Raw genomic sequence first — 19034 nt, 5'->3', positions numbered from 1 at the left:
TAATTAATAATTATATTTATACCATTAATATAAGAAAAATATAAAATTTACAACAGTTCTACAGAATTATATAAACCTGTTGATTCGGTCTACAGAATAATTTCGAGGAATATAAAGAGACAGCTGAAGATTAGAAACCTCAAGTACCGAAGTTATTCTCAGATGATGAAATGGAGCCATATTGTTTTGTCTCCCTTTACAGGTAATAATTGGTCCAAAGTCTGCGTGAAATCATATAAACATTCTTTAAAAAAAGGGTCAATCAAAAGCTAAAAACTGTCTTCTTTATAATCGATTCAATATGTAAACCTTAAAGAAACCATCTACACCAGCAGATGAAGGCTCAGGAAAATCATCCACATGCCAGCCTGGTAACGTCTCCATCATGTACCCCTAAACACTGCTTGTTGAAATCGAAGCATTATCTTCAACCATGTAAGTCGTTGAAGTAGAAGCCAATGGAAGTCGAACCCAAGTTTTCGTTATTAGGGACTGAAAAACGGATGAAGAGCTTTTAGTATCGGAGTCAATGGTTGCAGCATTAGAGGATGATGAAGATGGACTCAAAGGAAGTGAAGAAGAGAGCTCAACACCCGTGAGAAGGAACCTGTTATGTTTCTGGGTATTTTCATTGGCTCTATGAATTGAAAGGTCACATTCTCTACAGAATATTGCCGTCTTCTTGAACAAAAAAGAAACGCTCGTCTCTCCTGCAAGATTTAATATAATGTTAAAAATATCTCTTACTTTTGATTAAGTAATCTTGACGACTCCTTTTTTTTTTTTGGGTGTATTTTAGTCTCCCAAAGTTTATTTTAGGGTTAAAAGGCCGTAGATGAAAATATTAATTAACAAACGATTAAAGCTCCAAAATAAAATATTTTTATCTTAAAATGAAAATGTTAGGTTCTAAAAAAAATAGGAACCAAAATAACTATTTAGAGAATGATTTTGACATTATATCTTTTTTATTTTACGCTGAATACGTATATAATTAGTTTATGAAGCAATTTACAAGCTTACAGGAGGAAGAACAGAAGATTAGAAGGCGTGGGTGGATGCTTAATTCACAAAGAGTTGTAGTTGGCATTGAAGACCATCATTTCTCTACTTAGCTTGGACTCCTGTAGGGAATAGATAGAATTTAGGCGAGTTAAAATACCTTGCTGGTAAGGATATAATAAACCAATTTCTTTTATCAAACAAAACACCACCCTTCATTACACAGAGTCGAACTCATCTCCCACTCCACACTTCTTTTAGTATACAGAGGTATGAAGTGTACTTAAATATTTGTTTTAATTATTCGTCTTTTAAAATTAACAAAATAACTTTTAAAATTTATTAAATAATTATAATTTATCACTGTAATATTATTACAAGTACTTAATTTTGTTAGGGCCTTTAATTCAAGATAGAGCTTATTAAGCCTTGAGGAAAGAGCCACCGCCAACCGTCGTGTTCTTGTAAAAGGACCCTTAGTCTTGGTGCGTGAATAATTTTTCAAATGAGACTTGACAATTGAGTCGTTTATCTCAACGGACTTCGAAATTTTAATATTTACATTTGATTTGAGATCTTAATTTTAAAATTTGGACTTTCAATTTATATATTGTATGTGTTGAAATTAATGTTATGACTTATGAGGTCTCAATCTGATTCGAAATTGAATACCGAACCTGACATAGCTTCTTCCTTGCCTACTGATGTGGGAGCTACTTACACTTCAGTCTCCAAGGAAACAAAGGATCGACTTCATTAAGAGTTGCTCACTGCAGGAGATTAAATTGAAGAAGATTAGAAGAAAGCGCAAATAGAGGGAGCTTAGAAGAAAGTCAGTGGTGCTTCTGCCACTAAAGGAGGTAATTGTATAGATCGAGTCGATAAGATCAATAATCAATCATGTTCAGGCTGGAATATAGTGTAGTAGTAATATGAATTAATTCCACGTTGATAATAGGAATTTAAATTGCAGTTGTGATCTATCGTTATTGATGTGGTTCTTTTTAATATCATTATATTTTATAATAATAGTTTTAGATATTCATGTTGTCGTTATATAACAACCATTATTCTATTATTTGATCGTTATTTGAATCTCTGGTATATAATATTTAGGGATCGAAATGAGTCTGATCAAATTTTTATCAATTCAGTCCGGTCTGAAAAGCATACCTCTCTATTTAAATTTGATCTGATTTAATCTAAACTTATTTTTAAATTAAAAAAACTAATTCTATCAAGCTAAATTAGATCGAAAATCATTAAAATTGAATCAAAATATCATCCCTAAAATACTCATATCTGGATTGAGTTTTCTTTTTCAAAGTTTATATTGAATTCTGATGTAGTTTGAATAATAAAGGAACCAATTATCCATTAATTGGCCCAAAAATCATTCTCCATCGTTACCAAACGCTGCACGGCCTAGTGTGTGTGATTCAGCCTACCGCCATTAAAAACTGCATTATGTTTTTACCTCCGCTGAGACGACGTCGTTGGAAACCTGTAAAATGGAAAGGAAAGACGACTTTACGAAGTACAAAGTAAACAATAAAAAAAACAAGTCGCTCAGATCATAAAAAAGAACGAGCAAGAGAGAATCGAAGAACTTCTCTTTCTCGTATAAACTCCAAAAAATTCAAAGACGCTTCCGTTTTTTTTTTCTTTTTGTTCTTAACATTGGACGTTGCATCAGATCTGAAGGTAATTTCTTTTCAAATCTTTGTTTAATTCCTAAATCCTCTTCTTGTTCTGTTCACGCTGTTAATCTTTTTTCTGACCTTCGATTTGGTTCGATTTCGCAGAGAATTGACAGTCAGAGAGGAAAAAAGAATAAAAAAGAAAGATGTTGACGAAGTTCGAGACGAAGAGTAATAGAGTGAAAGGGCTGAGTTTCCACTCTAAGAGGCCGTGGATCTTAGCTAGTCTCCACAGTGGTGTTATCCAGTTATGGGACTATCGAATGGGCACTCTGATTGATCGGTTCGACGAACATGATGGCCCTGTTCGCGGCGTCCATTTCCACATGTCTCAGCCTTTGTTTGTCTCTGGAGGTTCAGATTTCATTTCCTTTAACCTCGATTTTGATCTCTGCTTAATAAATCATTTTGATATGGTTACATTAGTGATGTGTGGATTTAGATGTGAACTTTTAAATTGTAGTGGTTACTTAGGATTGGATTAGCTTAAGTTTTGGAGCTCTTTTAATCTTAAATCCACATGAAATTTAAGGAATCTGATGCCTAGACATGCCAGATCTAGGCTTAGTCATGTGGTTGGACTTGGTTTATACCTTTTACATCTGATGGTTTAAGCAAATGAATGTTAGCTGAATTATAGATAGAATTATGTAGGATACGTCTGTGTTTGGGTGAATGCATATATGGTATACATTATTCAGTGGTTTTATGTATTCTATGTGGTACTTCGAAAGCACAGATCTGTTTCTGTTGTTTTTAAAAAAAATTAAGGTGATAAATGAAATGTTTTATTTGACACCGCATATATTTTTATTGCTCCAAGGTGATGTTGTTGAGTTTATTAATTTAATCTTTCTGGAATTGGTCAACTTGGGGAAAAATAACCTGGCACTGGTCAGCCAACACTATTATTGGCTCAAATTTTTTTCATTTGTATTATGATTTTCTTTTTCAAAGCATGTGGTTCTTGTGCAATAGAAATTATACAAGAATTGATGTTTTTTTTTCATTTTTTTTTATAAAAAGGGGATGACTACAAGATTAAAGTCTGGAACTACAAGTTGCATAGATGTCTTTTCACACTTCTTGGACATCTTGATTATATTCGTACTGTGCAATTTCATCATGAGCATCCATGGATTGTGAGTGCCAGTGATGATCAGACTATTCGCATTTGGAACTGGCAGTCACGAACTTGCATCTCAGTCTTGACTGGTCATAATCATTATGTTATGTGTGCGTCATTCCATCCTAAAGAAGACCTTGTTGTGTCGGCCTCTCTTGATCAGACTGTTCGAGTTTGGGATATTGGTTCCTTGAAAAAGAAGACTGCCTCCCCAGTTGATGACATTTTACGGCTGAGTCAGATGAACTCGGATCTTTTTGGTGGTGTTGATGCAATAGTTAAGTACGTATTGGAAGGTCATGACCGAGGAGTAAATTGGGCTGCATTTCATCCCACCCTACCTTTGATACTCTCTGGAGCAGATGATCGCCAAGTCAAATTGTGGCGTATGAATGGTAATTAATTGAAAGCCATGCATTCTTCTCCAATTTATATTTCATTTGTTAGACATATTGATTGGAGCTTTTCGTTAAGTACACTAGTTGACCTGTTAAATTCTTTATAAAAACTTGTCTAATTATTTTATTTTCTTACATTTGATGTATGGTACATGGCCTTTGATATTTTAGCCAAGCTACCCCAACTCTTCTGATATATGTTTTCCCTAGCAGGGAATTTAAACCCCTTGATTATTGTGGAGTTGGTTATATTGTTTATTTTCTTAAGTTTGATGTATGTTACAATGCATTTGATATTTTAGCCAGGCTACCTCAACTCTTATAATATATATATTTTTGTAGCAGGGAATTTAATCCCCTTGATTGTTGTGGAGTTGAGTATATTGTTTTTTTTTTTTTTTTTGCAGATACAAAGGCTTGGGAAGTAGATACCTTGAGAGGACACATGAACAATGTTTCATGTGTTATGTTCCATTCCAAACAAGACATTATTATATCTAATTCCGAGGATAAAAGCATTCGTGTGTGGGATGGAACAAAGCGAACTGGACTTCAAACTTTCCGTCGAGAGCATGACAGATTCTGGATACTTGCTATTCATCCTGATATGAATGTTTTAGCAGCTGGACACGACAGTGGCATGATTGTATTTAAGCTAGAGAGAGAGCGTCCCGCTTTTGCAGTGAGTGGTGATTCACTGTTTTATTCCAATGATCGGTTTCTTAAGTATTATGACTTTTCAACTCAGAGAGAATCACAGGCACTTACAATTCGTCGGCCTGGTTCCACAACTCTGAATCAAAGTCCAAGAACACTTTCTTACAGTCCTACAGAAAATGCTGTTCTTATATGCTCGGATGTGGATGGAGGATCTTATGAGTTGTATGTGATACCAAAAGACAACATTGGTCGGGGTGACAGTTTGCAGGAGGCAAAGAAAGGTCTGGGTAGTTCTGCTATATTTGTGGCTCGAAACCGGTTTGCTGTCCTTGACAAAGGAAACAACCAAGTATTAATCAAGAATCTTAAAAATGAAGTGGTTAAAAAGAGTGGCCTCCCAGTGCCTACGGATGTGATATTTTATGCTGGAACTGGTAATTTGTTGTGTAGGTCAGAGGATAGAGTAGTTATATTTGATCTCCAGCAGAGGCTTGTTCTTGGTGATCTTCAAACCCCTTTTGTGAGGTATGTTGTTTGGTCTAATGACATGGAGAGTGTTGCTTTGCTCAGCAAGCATACCATTGTCATTACTAACAAGAAGCTTGTGCACCAGTGCACTCTCCATGAGACAATACGTGTTAAGAGTGGAGCCTGGGATGACAATGGTGTTTTTATTTACACCACCCTAAACCATATAAAGTACTGCCTTCCCAATGGGGATTGTGGAATAATTCGAACGCTTGACGTTCCAATTTACATAACCAAGGTTTCTGGAAATACAATATTTTGCCTAGATCGTGATGGGAAGAATAAGATTATAGTCATTGATTCTACAGAATACATTTTCAAGCTTTCTCTGCTTCAGAAGAGATATGATCACGTTATGACTATGATAAGAAACTCCCAGCTTTGCGGTGAGGCCATGATTGCTTATCTGCAACAGAAGGGGTTCCCTGAAGTGGCACTTCATTTTGTCAAAGATGAGAAAACACGCTTTAAGTTGGCTATAGAGAGTGGGAACATTCAAATTGCTGTTGCATCCGCTAAGGAGATTGATGACAAAGATCATTGGTATAGGTTGGGTGTGGAGGCCCTTCGCCAAGGCAATGCTGGTATAGTTGAATATGCCTACCAGAGGACAAAGAACTTTGAGAGGTTGTCTTTTCTTTATCTCATAAATGGTAACCTGGAAAAGTTGTCCAAGATGCTGAAAATTGCCGAAGTTAAGAATGACGTTATGGGTCAATTTCACAATGCTCTGTATCTTGGTGATATCCGGGAACGTGTTAAGATCTTGGAGAATGCTGGTCACTTGCCTCTTGCTTATATTACAGCATCAATTCATGGGCTACAGGATGTTGCAGAAAGGTTAGCATCTGAGTTGGGCGATGATGTCCCTCCTTTGCCAGAGGGGAAAGAACCTTCCTTGTTGATGCCTCCGGTCCCGGTTATGTGTGGTGGTGACTGGCCTCTTCTGAGAGTCATGAAAGGCATATTTGATGGTGGATTAGATAGTATTGGCAGGGGTGCTGTGGATGAAGAGGAAGAGGATGCAAGAGGCGATTGGGGTGAAGATCTTGATGTGGTTGATGTTGATGGCTTACAGAATGGGGATGTTACTGAAATTTTGGTGTATGGGGAAGTGACTGAAGAAAATGAAGAGGAAGAGGGTGGATGGGACCTTGAAGATTTGGAACTTCCTCCTGAGATAGACACCCCAAAGGTTTCTGGTGGTGCTCGATCTTCTATTTTTGTGGCACCAACTCCTGGTATGCCTGTAAGTCAGATTTGGATTCAGAAATCATCTCTTGCCGCTGAACATGCAGCAGCTGGTAATTTTGATACAGCAATGCGGTTGCTGAGCAGGCAACTTGGCATAAAAAACTTTGCTCCTTTGAAATCCATGTTTCTTGATCTTCACACAGGTAGCCATAGCTATCTTCGTGCATTTTCATCTGCACCAGTGGTGTCCTTGGCGATTGAGAGGGGATGGAATGAGTCTGCTAGTCCTAATGTGAGGTGTCCACCTGCCCTTGTTTTCAATTTTTCTCAGTTGGATGAGAAGCTGAAGGCTGGTTACAAGGCCACTACAGCTGGGAAATTTACCGAGGCTCTTCGGCTCTTCCTCAGCATTCTTCACACAATTCCACTGATTGTTGTGGAGTCAAGGAGGGAAGTTGACGAAGTAAAGGAGTTAATTATTATTTCTAAGGAGTATGTTCTCGGTCTGCAAATGGAGCTTAAACGAAGAGAAATGAAAGACAATCCAGTGCGACAACAGGAGCTTGCTGCATACTTCACCCACTGTAACCTTCAAATGCCTCACCTAAGACTTGCTCTGCAAAATGCAATGGTTGTCTGCTCCAAGGCAAAGAACTGGGCTACAGCCGGTAACTTTGCCAGGCGACTACTAGAAACAAGCCCCACAAATGAGAATCAAGCAAAGGCTGCTAGGCAAGTGCTTCAAGCAGCTGAGAGGAATATGACGGATGCTGCCCAGCTGAACTACGATTTCAGAAACCCATTTGTGACATGTGGGGCAACTTATGTGCCAATTTACAGAGGACAGAAGGATGTATCTTGCCCGTATTGCACTGCTCGCTTTGTGCCTAGCCAGGAAGGGCAATTGTGCACGGTGTGTGATCTTGCAGTGATTGGGGCAGATGCTTCAGGATTGCTATGTTCTCCTTCGCAGATACGATGATGATGATGAAGCTGCAGAAAACTGGTATTTCTTTTGAACTTTCTCTTGCTCATCATTTTATTTTTAAAATAGACCAATAGATATATTCATGTTAAAGGTCAGATTACTGAAGAAAAAGTTGGGGAACCAAGTTATTTTGTTTGTGCTATTTCCAATCCTGTGCCCTTTTGTTTGATATATATTCCTCTGAATAGAGTTCAGTATGATATTTTTCATATGTAAGAATGAATATGGAATTTGTCACTTTGAGGCTATTCTTGGTTTTTTGTTGTTTCATGACGGAAAATAATAGAATAGTGATGGGGGCCTTGCTGAATGATTTATATTCATGTCATAGGTTGGGTTGATTTATGCACGATATGATTTTCATTACGCTATGGACTTAGATTGGTTGCCACTAGACCTGTCCATTGGGCTGGTGGGTTGTAGTTTGGTTCCAACTTTTCATGCCCAAGCCTGAATTTAGTCTAGCTTATTTTTATTGTTTATATTATAAAACGTTTAAAGTAGGGATGTTCAAATTAATTTGTTACCGTTAATCGTAATCATTAACCGATGTAACCGTTACATTTTATAGGTTAATTAATAGAATTGTTAAGGTTTAATGGTTTCGCTTAATCGAATCGCTGAAAATATCAGTTAACGGTTACGGTTATGTTTAATGAATTTTGGTAAATGGTTAACCATCGGTTAATCGTTAATAAATTGTAATTAATCAATAATATTTTTCAGAGAATAGAATTACAAATAAAATCAAAATTATTCCTCATATTTTAAAGTTATCATTTTTATATTATATAAGAGCACATTAAATCAAACATGTATGGAACAAATATATAATTTTAAATTATAAAATAAAAATATACACGTAAGATTTTAAACTGTGAAAAAAATGAATATACCTCATAATATATATTTCTATAAAATAAAATACATTTACAAATAAATAAGACTATTACAAATATATATGTTTCTATCGTCGTAAGTTTTAAGAAATTTAAAAAAATTTAAATTATGTTATGTTTGAAAAATATTGCAATAGGTTGCTTAATCTATAATTGAATCGTTAATAATGGTTAACCGTTAGCAGATAACTATTTCTTAATAGTTAGGTTATGGTTAACAAAATTTAATAACCGTTGTAACGGTTAACCGATCGTTTAGACTTAACGGTATGGTTAGTCGACCATGAACACCCCTAGTTTGAAGATATATTTTATAATTAATTTTAAAAAAAATATTTCATGCACTTGAAAATATTATTTAGAGCCTAGGATTATTTAGATATGTTAAATGACATTTAGGCATGTTTGTGGAATATCTTTTTCCTACTATTCATGCATGAAATAATAATCTTTAATTATTAAATGATTATTTGTATTTAATTTGAATTCAGACCAGATCAAACTTGCTGAAAACTGAAAACATGTTGTTCAAGGTTCGGCCTGTACTAGTTGGGCTTACTAGGATGGGTGAGGCAATTGATCCACGAATAGGCCTACTTGCCTCTTGGTAAGAATCCTTTTGCGCGATATCCGCAGTCTATGCAATTGAACCTAAAAGACTTAAATGTTTCGTTATCCCTTTTTCCTTCTTCCTATTTTAGGAATCAAGGCATTAGTTAAATAGGATAGGAACCAACCCGGTAAAAGTCCTCTGTTTTGTCATATTTCGTCGATGGGTTCATTCATTTTTAGTTCATGTTCCTTGTTCTGTTTTATATCATAGTCAAACACAAACTCCGTACACCCATTAATTGACGCAATCCACTCAAGGCAACCAACCAATCTTATGGCCGAAAAACGCAACCAACCTTGAAGTCTTAATATTGTCTACAGGCTCTCATGTCCTTGAGATAAGGTTCCACAATCCAATCGACGCCCTTCCAAACTAATGTTTTTAAAATCGGACCGAAAATCGGTGAAGGTATTGATTTACTAGTTTAACTTGGTTCAATCACGTTTGAATCGGATTTTATATAATTTTTTTTAATTTTACATAATATTCAAAGCAATATTAATATATATGTAACACTTTTTTTAAGTTTACAATATTAAAAGGTATAAAAATATAACAATTAATAACATATATAAATTAAAAACCATAAAATCAAGTGAAACAAAATGATTCAAATCAACTACAATAAAATATTTAAGGTAAAACATATTAAATATTAAATATAATTATATAACTATAATAAAAAATAAGATTGAGGCTAAAAAAAATCATAACAAATGATGTCATTTGGTTTATTTTTTTATAAAAAAAAATCTCACATGGCTAAGAATAATAGAAGAGCATCACAAAAGTTTAAAGAGTAAAAATATGATAACAAAACAATCTCACATGGCTAAGAAACATAGAAGAGCATCTCAACTTACTTTTATAAATAATAGAGGTAATTTGACATTCAAAATCATGGAGCCTTTTGGTGAGCACAGAGCGAACTATTCTTTCGCTTCAATTGAGCTCAAATTTTAGGCTTCAATCGAACTTCTAATTTTTTTTTTGAGTTCGAGTCTTTTCGAGTTCAAGTTTTAATATTATATTTCGAGTTCGAGTTGAACTTGATAATTTTTAGCTCGTGAGTTTTTGAGTCGAGTTGAGCTTACTTTTAAAGTTTTCGAGTTTGAGTCGAGCTCAACAATACTCGAATTTGACTTGACATGTTGAACAAACGACGTTTTTTGGTTTAATTTTTTTTTAAAAAAAAGAAAAAAAATGAACCGGCGGTTCAAACTAGTTTTACCGGTTTTCGGCCGGTTTATTGCCAGATCGATTTTGTGAGGTAACCGGACCGAACAGGCCACCGATTCACGGTTTAACCGGTTGAACCGACCGGTCCGGTCCAATTTTAATAACCATGTTCCAAACACTCCACTTATATATAGAGGTAGGATTCATTTAAACTGTAAAAATCTTTAATTTTATATTAATTTAGAAATATTGCATAAATATAACTAGATAGTTGAGATTAGAAGCTTATATTCATATTATCCATAAAAGTCTTTTAATTTTAACTTTTAATCTCAAACATCTATTTACATTCATTCAATAATTTTAAATTAATATAAAATTATATACTTTTACAGTGAAATTGGAACTCTCTCTCTCTATATATAATTATCCTGGGGAGGGCCATCAAATTACAAGCTGTGCTGCTATCTGCCAGGTGTCGAGCAATTCCAGTAAACGTTTAGCCAAGATTGGGGCCAAATCCAAAATCTTTAAGACCGGAAGGAGGCAAGATAATGGTCCACCCGTTGTCTCAGTACCCCAACTGGTTCATGAATTATAACCAGTGAGTTCATCATTAATTTCGCGAAATTCAAAGGTAAGTTAAAGGTGGAGCCTAATGCATTTTGATTGAGTTGTCTATCAGAATTATTTTAATAGTATGGGTGATTATAATGTGTTAGTATCTATCTAAAATTTCTTTAACCAATTGATAACGTATACACTTTGCAGATTATTGATCGAATTTAAAATTTTTAAGGAGAACATCATTACCTTTCACTACTAGGATTGCTTGATGGGTTATATGAGAATTATTAGACAAGGAAATATTGACTTTAAAGTCATTCCAAATAGAAATTCGGAATAAGGCGTTTAATAGGTGGGACTGCCTTCAACATTTGAAGCTTGGGAAAAATATAAAAAGAAATATGATAAAGTTAAAAGGATGGATTGAAGGGGTGATTGAGGTAATTGTTTCTTAAAAATTTTATTTTTTATATAATTTAAATAATTTAATACATTTTTACCTCTTAGAATAATTATAAATCCATTCCACTAACATAAAATTTTGCATTTCTCGTTATATAAAGCGTTTCAAGTTTTCACATACAAATTCTACTACTTTCTTTCATATCACTCTACATTGCTCGTCATTTTCATTACCGTTTCTGTAACTCTCAAACAGATTGTCTTTTGGCTTTGTTGGTGCTCACCCCATTACCTTACTCATCTCAATGTAATAATTATAATTTTTTTAATTCAACCCATAAAAATTCCAATAGATTAATAATCGAATAAAATATGAAGTTAAGGGTAGATAATTATTGGTTTACTACATCGACCAAAGGTGAAGTTATAGGCTGATAGATCCTTAATTGTTGGTTTAAGGATAGTCAGTACATATAGAATTTATGTACTAACGTGGGCTGAAGAATTTTATTCTTCGTGTTGATTGCCATCATTCAACATTCCGGAACTTTTTCCATATTCTTGACAACAACAAAGGCAGTCTCCACCCGCAATTGTCATTTCTCAGAACCCGACAAAAGCCAATAAGACGTGTAAGAGAGCCACTATTCTTCATGTTGTCCCTGCGACCCAAATGCAGAAATAGCACATTCATCCAATTAAAAAAAACAGTATCTACTTTTTTATTTATATATTTATTTTTTTATCAAAATAAATATTTGTGTAATTATTACTTGCAAAATTGATGTGTTTTGAGATATATTTTTATGGTTAGAGTTTTTATTTCACTTTCTTATGGATACGTTTTTGCTTTGAAGTATTGTTAGATAAATTTTATGAATTTAGGATGGTTGGATAAATCTAATTGATGTATCAAAAATAAATAGGTTATCACAATCGAAGTGTTTAGAATTTAGGATTGTTCTATTTCTAAAAGAAATAATTAATTTTTGAATACTTTATTTCGTTTTTTAATTTATTTCCCTAGAAAATTGAAAAAGAGAAAGAAAGACGATGAACAGATTTCACACGTCATATATTCATAAGATAACTGACCTTGAAATGAAACAAAATGAAAATATTAAACATTTATTTTTGATAAAAAAATTAAACACTTAAAAAATAATAATTTAAACACTTATTTTTTTAATTAAAACCCAAACATAACTTTTTAAAAACTACTATTGTTTTTGTTCCATTCAAATTTCCTTGATTTGTTGATATTATGTAAAGGCCATTATATCCTTGATTTGTAAAAAGATTATTATATGATGCTCACTGTACCCATTCCAAATTTAGGTCATGAAAATGGATTCAAAATCATTGCACGTAGAAGCTCCCATACTGCGTTTAAGAGGGGGCTGCCTTTAAGATTCATTCGCATCACCCTACATTGCTTGTCATTTTCATCACCTTTTCTATTATTCTATAATAACTTGTCTTTTGGCTCTATTTGCGTTCTCCACCTCATAAACAAAAACGTATGTGATCTAAATTATTTTTTATCGGACTTGAAATGCATAGAAAGAAACTCATTTTAAATAGAGGTTAAAAATAAAATCTGCATGGTAAACAAAGAAATTCAATCCGTATAAAATTTTAATTTTTTCTTCACACACTGATAAATAGTAGAAAACTTAGTTTGAGTAAATTTATTTCTATGCAAGTTTCTTTTTATATGCAAGAAGTTATCCCTATAAATAAATATGTTTAGGAGGTTTAAATTCATGCAAGATAGAAGTAACTGTTAAATTTAAGAAAGTTTCATTAAATGTGTTAACATAAATATAATAAAACTTGTATCTAACATAATTTGTATTTTTTTTTAATTTTAAAATATATATTTGAGATGAATCTAGAAAAATATATCAATTTGATCAATATAATTTTTTAACTTAAGTTGTTGTTTTTATTTGATTACTCATTTACATGAAATAGGTTATTCTCTAAATATACCTATGCTTAAATACACCCCTGACAGAAGTAAACAAGAGGGAGTTGAAGTTTATATCTCGAGACGTATCTATCATGTAAATCATCGAAGGATGTTACTAGATAAAGAATTCAAGTTTGAATTCTGCTCATTCATTATCCGGCTGATCATATTAGCATCATGGTTCACGTAACCATCGTTCCTTGTTCATAATACTTTTTGACTTAACCAAGTGGCCTCAGTAGTAAAGTAAATATTGTTCTTTTTAGAGATTATAAATTCGAGTAATCACGTCTGTAGGATGTGTGCATTATCAATTAATTAAAATAATTTAAACATATATTATCTTCTAATCATTTTTCATACTAATAAAAAAGTTAATAATATTTTATAACTCGTGATAAATAATATTTAATTTGTTGATCTCCAATGTCGTAGGTTGCTATATCCTTAAAAGTCGGTTCAAGGATAGGTAATTTCTTAGCAAAGACTTTTGTAATAAATTGAGAAGGAATTGTTTTTCTTCTTCGTGTTGATTGCTATCACTGAACATCAGAAACGTTATTCTAACAACAGCAAAGCAAAGGCTGTTTCTTCCACGACTGTCACTTCCCAAATCCCCGACAAAACGTGTGAGAGAACAATTGCTCTCTCAGATCTTCCCTGTTCAAAAATTTATTTTAATTATCTAAACCCAACATCCAATAACATTGGACACAAGTCTTAATAATACAACACTATTCCATAAATATATTCTAAAACGCATTCGACATGACGTATTTTGTATTAATAAGATAAACTTAACTGTAATTTTATAAATTACTCATCTGGTTACCCTTATATTATTTAGTTTCAGTTTGATCACCTATCGTTAAAAAATTAACAGTAATGTTGACATATCATCATAAGATAATACCAAATCAATATTAGAAAATAATGAAAAAATAACACATCAACATCATTAATTTTTTAACGATAAGTAACCAAAATATAATCAAAACCTAACATTAGGTATGATTTAAAAAAATATTAAGTGAATAAAACAAAAACTAAGTAATAGGCAAGTGACCGAATATGTAATTTACCCAAAAAGTTACAGGGTGGTATTTGCACTATTACACGTGTAAGATTTTTATGTCCCCCCGGCGCATATTTCGGACAAAGGACAAATAACCCATCGAAATCTATGAAGTATAAATTAAGAAGGATACTGACCCCCCATATAGACTTGTCGTTTAGGGCAACGATACTTTTAAGTAAAAAGCAATCAATAGGGGACTTTAAGGAGAGCCGAAAGGTCGAAAAACAGGATGTTTTGTAAGATACAATAGCCAAGGACAAATGGAAGAAACTGGAAGGCTACCGACACCCATATATATATATATATATATATATCTATGAATATGAATATGAAAATGAAAATGAAAGAAATGGGATACACACTATTATTATTTGATCAACCACATAAGTTGAAAATTATGATAAGATATATTGAATTTCTAATAAGAGAACGTATGTTTAAATTTTGAATATAATATTGATGGAAGGGATGGCTATAAATTTTTAAGGACGAAATTAGGATTAAATATCATGAGAGATTAATTTGTTTAACTTCAAAAAGACATGTATCCCTTTAGGATTTAACCTAAAAGTTGGAGGGAACAAGGCTTAGTTTGATCAATATTTAAAAATATGTTTTACTCACTTAACTTTTTGGGTTATTTTTTTTTAAAGCTCTCAAAGAGACTTTTGAAACTAAAAATTGATATTTATGAATGATGTGTATATTACGAATGAAAGGAGCCTATTTATAGGCTAGGAAAATTCTAAAATTCAACTAGATATAATGATAAAGATAAAAATAATTTTGTTATAATCCTAAACTATTCAAAATACATCTTAAGCATCTTGGACTGAATTTAATTACAAATAACTAATAAAAATATTTAAAAGTTATAATTATTAAAAAAATCACGTACTGAACTCGTATATACTTTTTTGATCGTGATCTCTTTACTAATTGAATGTATCTAGAGTAATGTCTGATTGAAGCACTCTAAGTTGTGTTAGGAAGCTAAGTAACAACCAATCATTTTATAAAACGACATCTTAACCTATAAATGCTCGGATTTCGTTCCAAAAATCATTTCTAATCAACTAATCCTCGTAATGGATCTATAAATTTTTATAAGAAAAGAACAACACTACTAAACAAATTAATGTTATGAATAGTCCAAAAACAAGCACTATTTTTTCCTTTTAAAAATCTTTTTAATTTTATCTTAAGTTTTTTTTCTTACTAAATTTGGATAATTAATTTGATTTTTATCTTTTTTAGTCTCTTTACTCTCGATTTTATTCAATTAAGGTAACTTATTTTCCATATCTCCTCAAAAAAAAAATGAATTTTATCAAAGTAGAGTTGTTTTGGAGGAGATGTGTTTTAAAGATTTCTATGAACAAGTTTCTTTTTAAATATAACTCACAAGTTCTCCTTGCTGCTCACAAATGACGTCGTATTCATAGGATGATTCCTTTCTTATACTTAGTTCAACATCAACAATAGGACAAGAGTCAAACTAGGAGAGCTTATTTATAGATTAGAAAGATCCTAAAATTTATCTAGACATAGTGCTAGAGGTAAATACAGGAATACTTTTACATAATTTCATTTTTAATTTAATCTAAAAGATTGAATAAGATAAATAATAAATAAATTTTGGCTATATCAAAATATTTTAAATAAACAATAAATATCATCATAAATTAAGAATCCTAAGTTGATTTCGATTGCAATTAATCAATGAAATATTGAAATTATTAAAAAGTCTTATATTTGATCTATATAAAATTTTATTAATTGTGTTATTTTCGTTAAAGTAAATGTATCTTGAGTTCTCACCATCTAGTTAAGATGTATTATTCAACTAAGTGACATTGAGTCATTTTATAAAATAAAAAACATCTTAATATATAAACTTTTAAATTTTATTCGAAAGAAATCCTCAGTAATCAGCTAATATTTCAATATTAAAGAATAACTTCAATAACTTGTTTAAAATGGATTGTGTCATGGATCGTCCAAACAAACTTATTTCTACACCAAAGCAAAAGACTAAATCTCATATTTCTCTTCGATGACACAAATTTCCAAAGGACACTTGAAAATAGTAGGAGTCTAAGGACACGAATTAATTGAACTTTTCGATCAAAGTTTTTACTTTTAATTAATTTTAATCATTAACTAATAAACTGACCAATAAAATAATTATATATGGTTCCATGTCATTAAGTATCAAAATCATAAAAAATATATATATAAAACTTTACGAAAATAATAAAATATCAAAAAGTGATAAAACAATTACGTAGACAAAATTGATGTTTTAAATATAATTAATCTGTTAAAAACTTGAATGGATAGCAGTCTGTTAGTGGCAGTTCGAGCCTTCTAGAGTAGCTAGTTTTGCCTGTATATACATGAACACTTCCATTGTAGCCTTGGGAACCTATCTGAATATACCGATTACATACCATCGTCTTCATCAATTTTCCTTCTCGTTCGCCGATTCCTTTGCTCAGGTTCACGGCTTTACACCGAAAAAAGAAATATAAGAAATCCCAGGGAATTAGATTACCTATGAACTCAGAAAACCATGACCGAAACTCCCATGAACGCACACCTCTTCAAGATGTATAAAACACCACCCAACAGTTTGAATGAATTGACGACAACGATGATGATGTCGAGGCAAGCAGGGTTTGGTGGCAGCACGAGGTGTCAAGAGTGTGGCAACAAAGCTAAGAGAGATTGTGGGTTCATGAGGTGCCGGACTTGCTGCAGAAGCAAAGGATTTGAATGTCAAACTCATGTCACAAGCACTTGGGTTCCTGCCTATAGAAGGAACCCTAAAAGACAAAGACAAAATCCTTCTTCAGGTACTATATATCATCTTTTGTGTTGATGAATATTGGAACCCTAGCAGCCCTTTTATCTCTTTTAATATTGTGAAGAGTTTTTTTTATTGGGTGTCCTTGTTTAGGGCTAGAAGGGAGGGATTTTCCAACTAAAGTGACTTCTCAGGCGACGTTTCGATGTGTTCGAGTAAGCTCCAGTGAAGATGGAGGTGATCAGTATGGTTATCTGACAAGTGTGAATATTGGCGGTCATGTGTTTAAGGGTATTCTCTATGATCATGACCCTCATCAAGAACTAGGGGAATGCTCTTCTCAAGGGACATAAGCAGCAACAGCAGGCAAATGAAATCGGTTCTGCAGCGGCTCTAACAATGGCTGCTGCTACTACAAGAACAGAAACTGCGACTGCTTTGGTTACTGCAGAAACACTTGTTCCTTTTGCATATGCATCTCCCTATAATGCTTTCGTGTCAGCTGGTGCCCAATTTTTCCTTCGTCCAAAACCTTATTAACTCTTTGTATTCGAGGGGAAAAGGGAAAAAAATCTTGTAGAAAACCCTTACTGTTTGGTCATAGTAGCTGATCACTTGTTGTTGCTCAGTATATGAGATTCATCAGGATTAATTGCGCAAAAAAAACGCTATTGTTCAAAGTATAAATTGATATGTAAACTTCGGGTTATTGAAGTATAAGTATATCAAATAAGTCTAAATCAGTCGTAATATATTTAAAACACATGAATGAAATTTGGGTAAACTACATAGATGATACTTCGACTATAAGATGCTACTTTTCTTAAATTCATCGACTATTAAAGTTATATATTGATCCCTTACTATAAGTACATATTATTTTGTTGAGTCATCCGATTATTAAAAGTTATTAAATGATCACACAACTATTGATATATTTCAAACTCATCATTTTTGTTAAAAATTTACAGCTGTATGAACTGGACGTTAACCTACTAATCGAGATATGATAAAATTATATTTTAATAATGTCTACCGGCACTGCGTTGCTTTCAAACACTAGCTCGATATCATAGTGTTTCAAGCACTGACTTGATGACATAATATAAATAGAGACTCAATCCACAAAATACAACTCAAATAATTCTAGGATTAGATTTTATCATATCCAATGATCAGCAGGTTAATGTCCACCTCAGACGATCGCTAATTTTTGTAAACAAAAAAAATGATTTTGGAATATATAAATAGTCAAATGACTATTTTATAACTTTTGATAATCAATGACTCAACAAAATAGTGCCCTATAGTCGGAAGATCATTTTGTAACTTCAATAGTCAAGGGACTAAATAAAGCAACAACACGTAGTCGAGAGACTGTTTTTTTATTTTACCCATTAAATTACAAATATATATATATATAACTTAGTTTGGAGCTGGGCGCATCTTTAGTTGATTAATTCAATCAAATTTTGACACTTGAATCGCCCATAGCTATGTATAGCAACAAATCATGAGCTAAGCTCCTGAGGATCCCCCCCCCCCCCTCTTTTGTGAGTGCATGTATAATTTAGTTTAGGTCATTAAAAAAAGCGACATCAAAAATAATAAAATATGTTCTTTGTCACTCAACTTTATCTTTATTTATATTTTGGTCACCTAACTTTAAAAGCTTATTATTTTATTATCAACTTTTGAACTTCATTCTTTTTTATCACATAGTCATTAAGTGTCTAATGTTGTTTAAATTTTGTTGTGTCAATTTATTAAAAAAAACCTTGAAGCTTTTCTTTAAGATCTAAAATTTTTGAATCCCTTTTTTTTCACTAATGTCAGGATATTTTCTTTTGAATCTAAAAAATAAAGAGGTTGAGAATGAGGTTAAAAATGATATATCTCAATTTTATGATGGTCAT

General features: G+C 32.7%; 2 protein-coding genes and 1 pseudogene across 2 annotated transcripts; 2 read left to right on the top strand and 1 right to left on the bottom strand.

Moving 5' to 3' along the window:
* Positions 1–158: 158 nt before the first annotated feature.
* LOC120133927 lies at positions 159–2456 on the bottom strand (annotated as a pseudogene).
* Positions 2457–2610: 154 nt separating this feature from the next.
* LOC120134094 (coatomer subunit alpha-1) lies at positions 2611–7855 on the top strand. Its single transcript, XM_039150569.1, has 4 exons — positions 2611–2706; positions 2808–3056; positions 3729–4223; positions 4634–7855. The coding sequence occupies exons 2-4, from the start codon at positions 2849–2851 to the stop codon at positions 7588–7590; spliced, it is 3660 nt and encodes a 1219-aa protein (XP_039006500.1). The 5' UTR covers positions 2611–2706; positions 2808–2848; the 3' UTR covers positions 7591–7855.
* A 9029-nt stretch (positions 7856–16884) lies between these two features.
* Positions 16885–17658, top strand: LOC120133924 (protein SHI RELATED SEQUENCE 1-like). Its single transcript, XM_039150415.1, has 3 exons — positions 16885–17167; positions 17272–17399; positions 17446–17658. Exons 1-3 carry the CDS (start codon positions 16885–16887, stop codon positions 17656–17658), a joined length of 624 nt encoding a protein of 207 aa, XP_039006346.1.
* The last annotated feature ends 1376 nt before the right edge of the window (positions 17659–19034 follow it).

This window comes from Hibiscus syriacus, unplaced genomic scaffold, assembly GCF_006381635.1.
Source record: "Hibiscus syriacus cultivar Baekdansim isolate YM2019G1 unplaced genomic scaffold, ASM638163v2 tig00110597_pilon, whole genome shotgun sequence".
Classification (NCBI taxonomy): domain Eukaryota; kingdom Viridiplantae; phylum Streptophyta; class Magnoliopsida; order Malvales; family Malvaceae; genus Hibiscus; species Hibiscus syriacus.
Note: the sequence above shows the minus strand (reverse complement) of the source record. Positions and strands in the feature narration are given on the sequence as shown.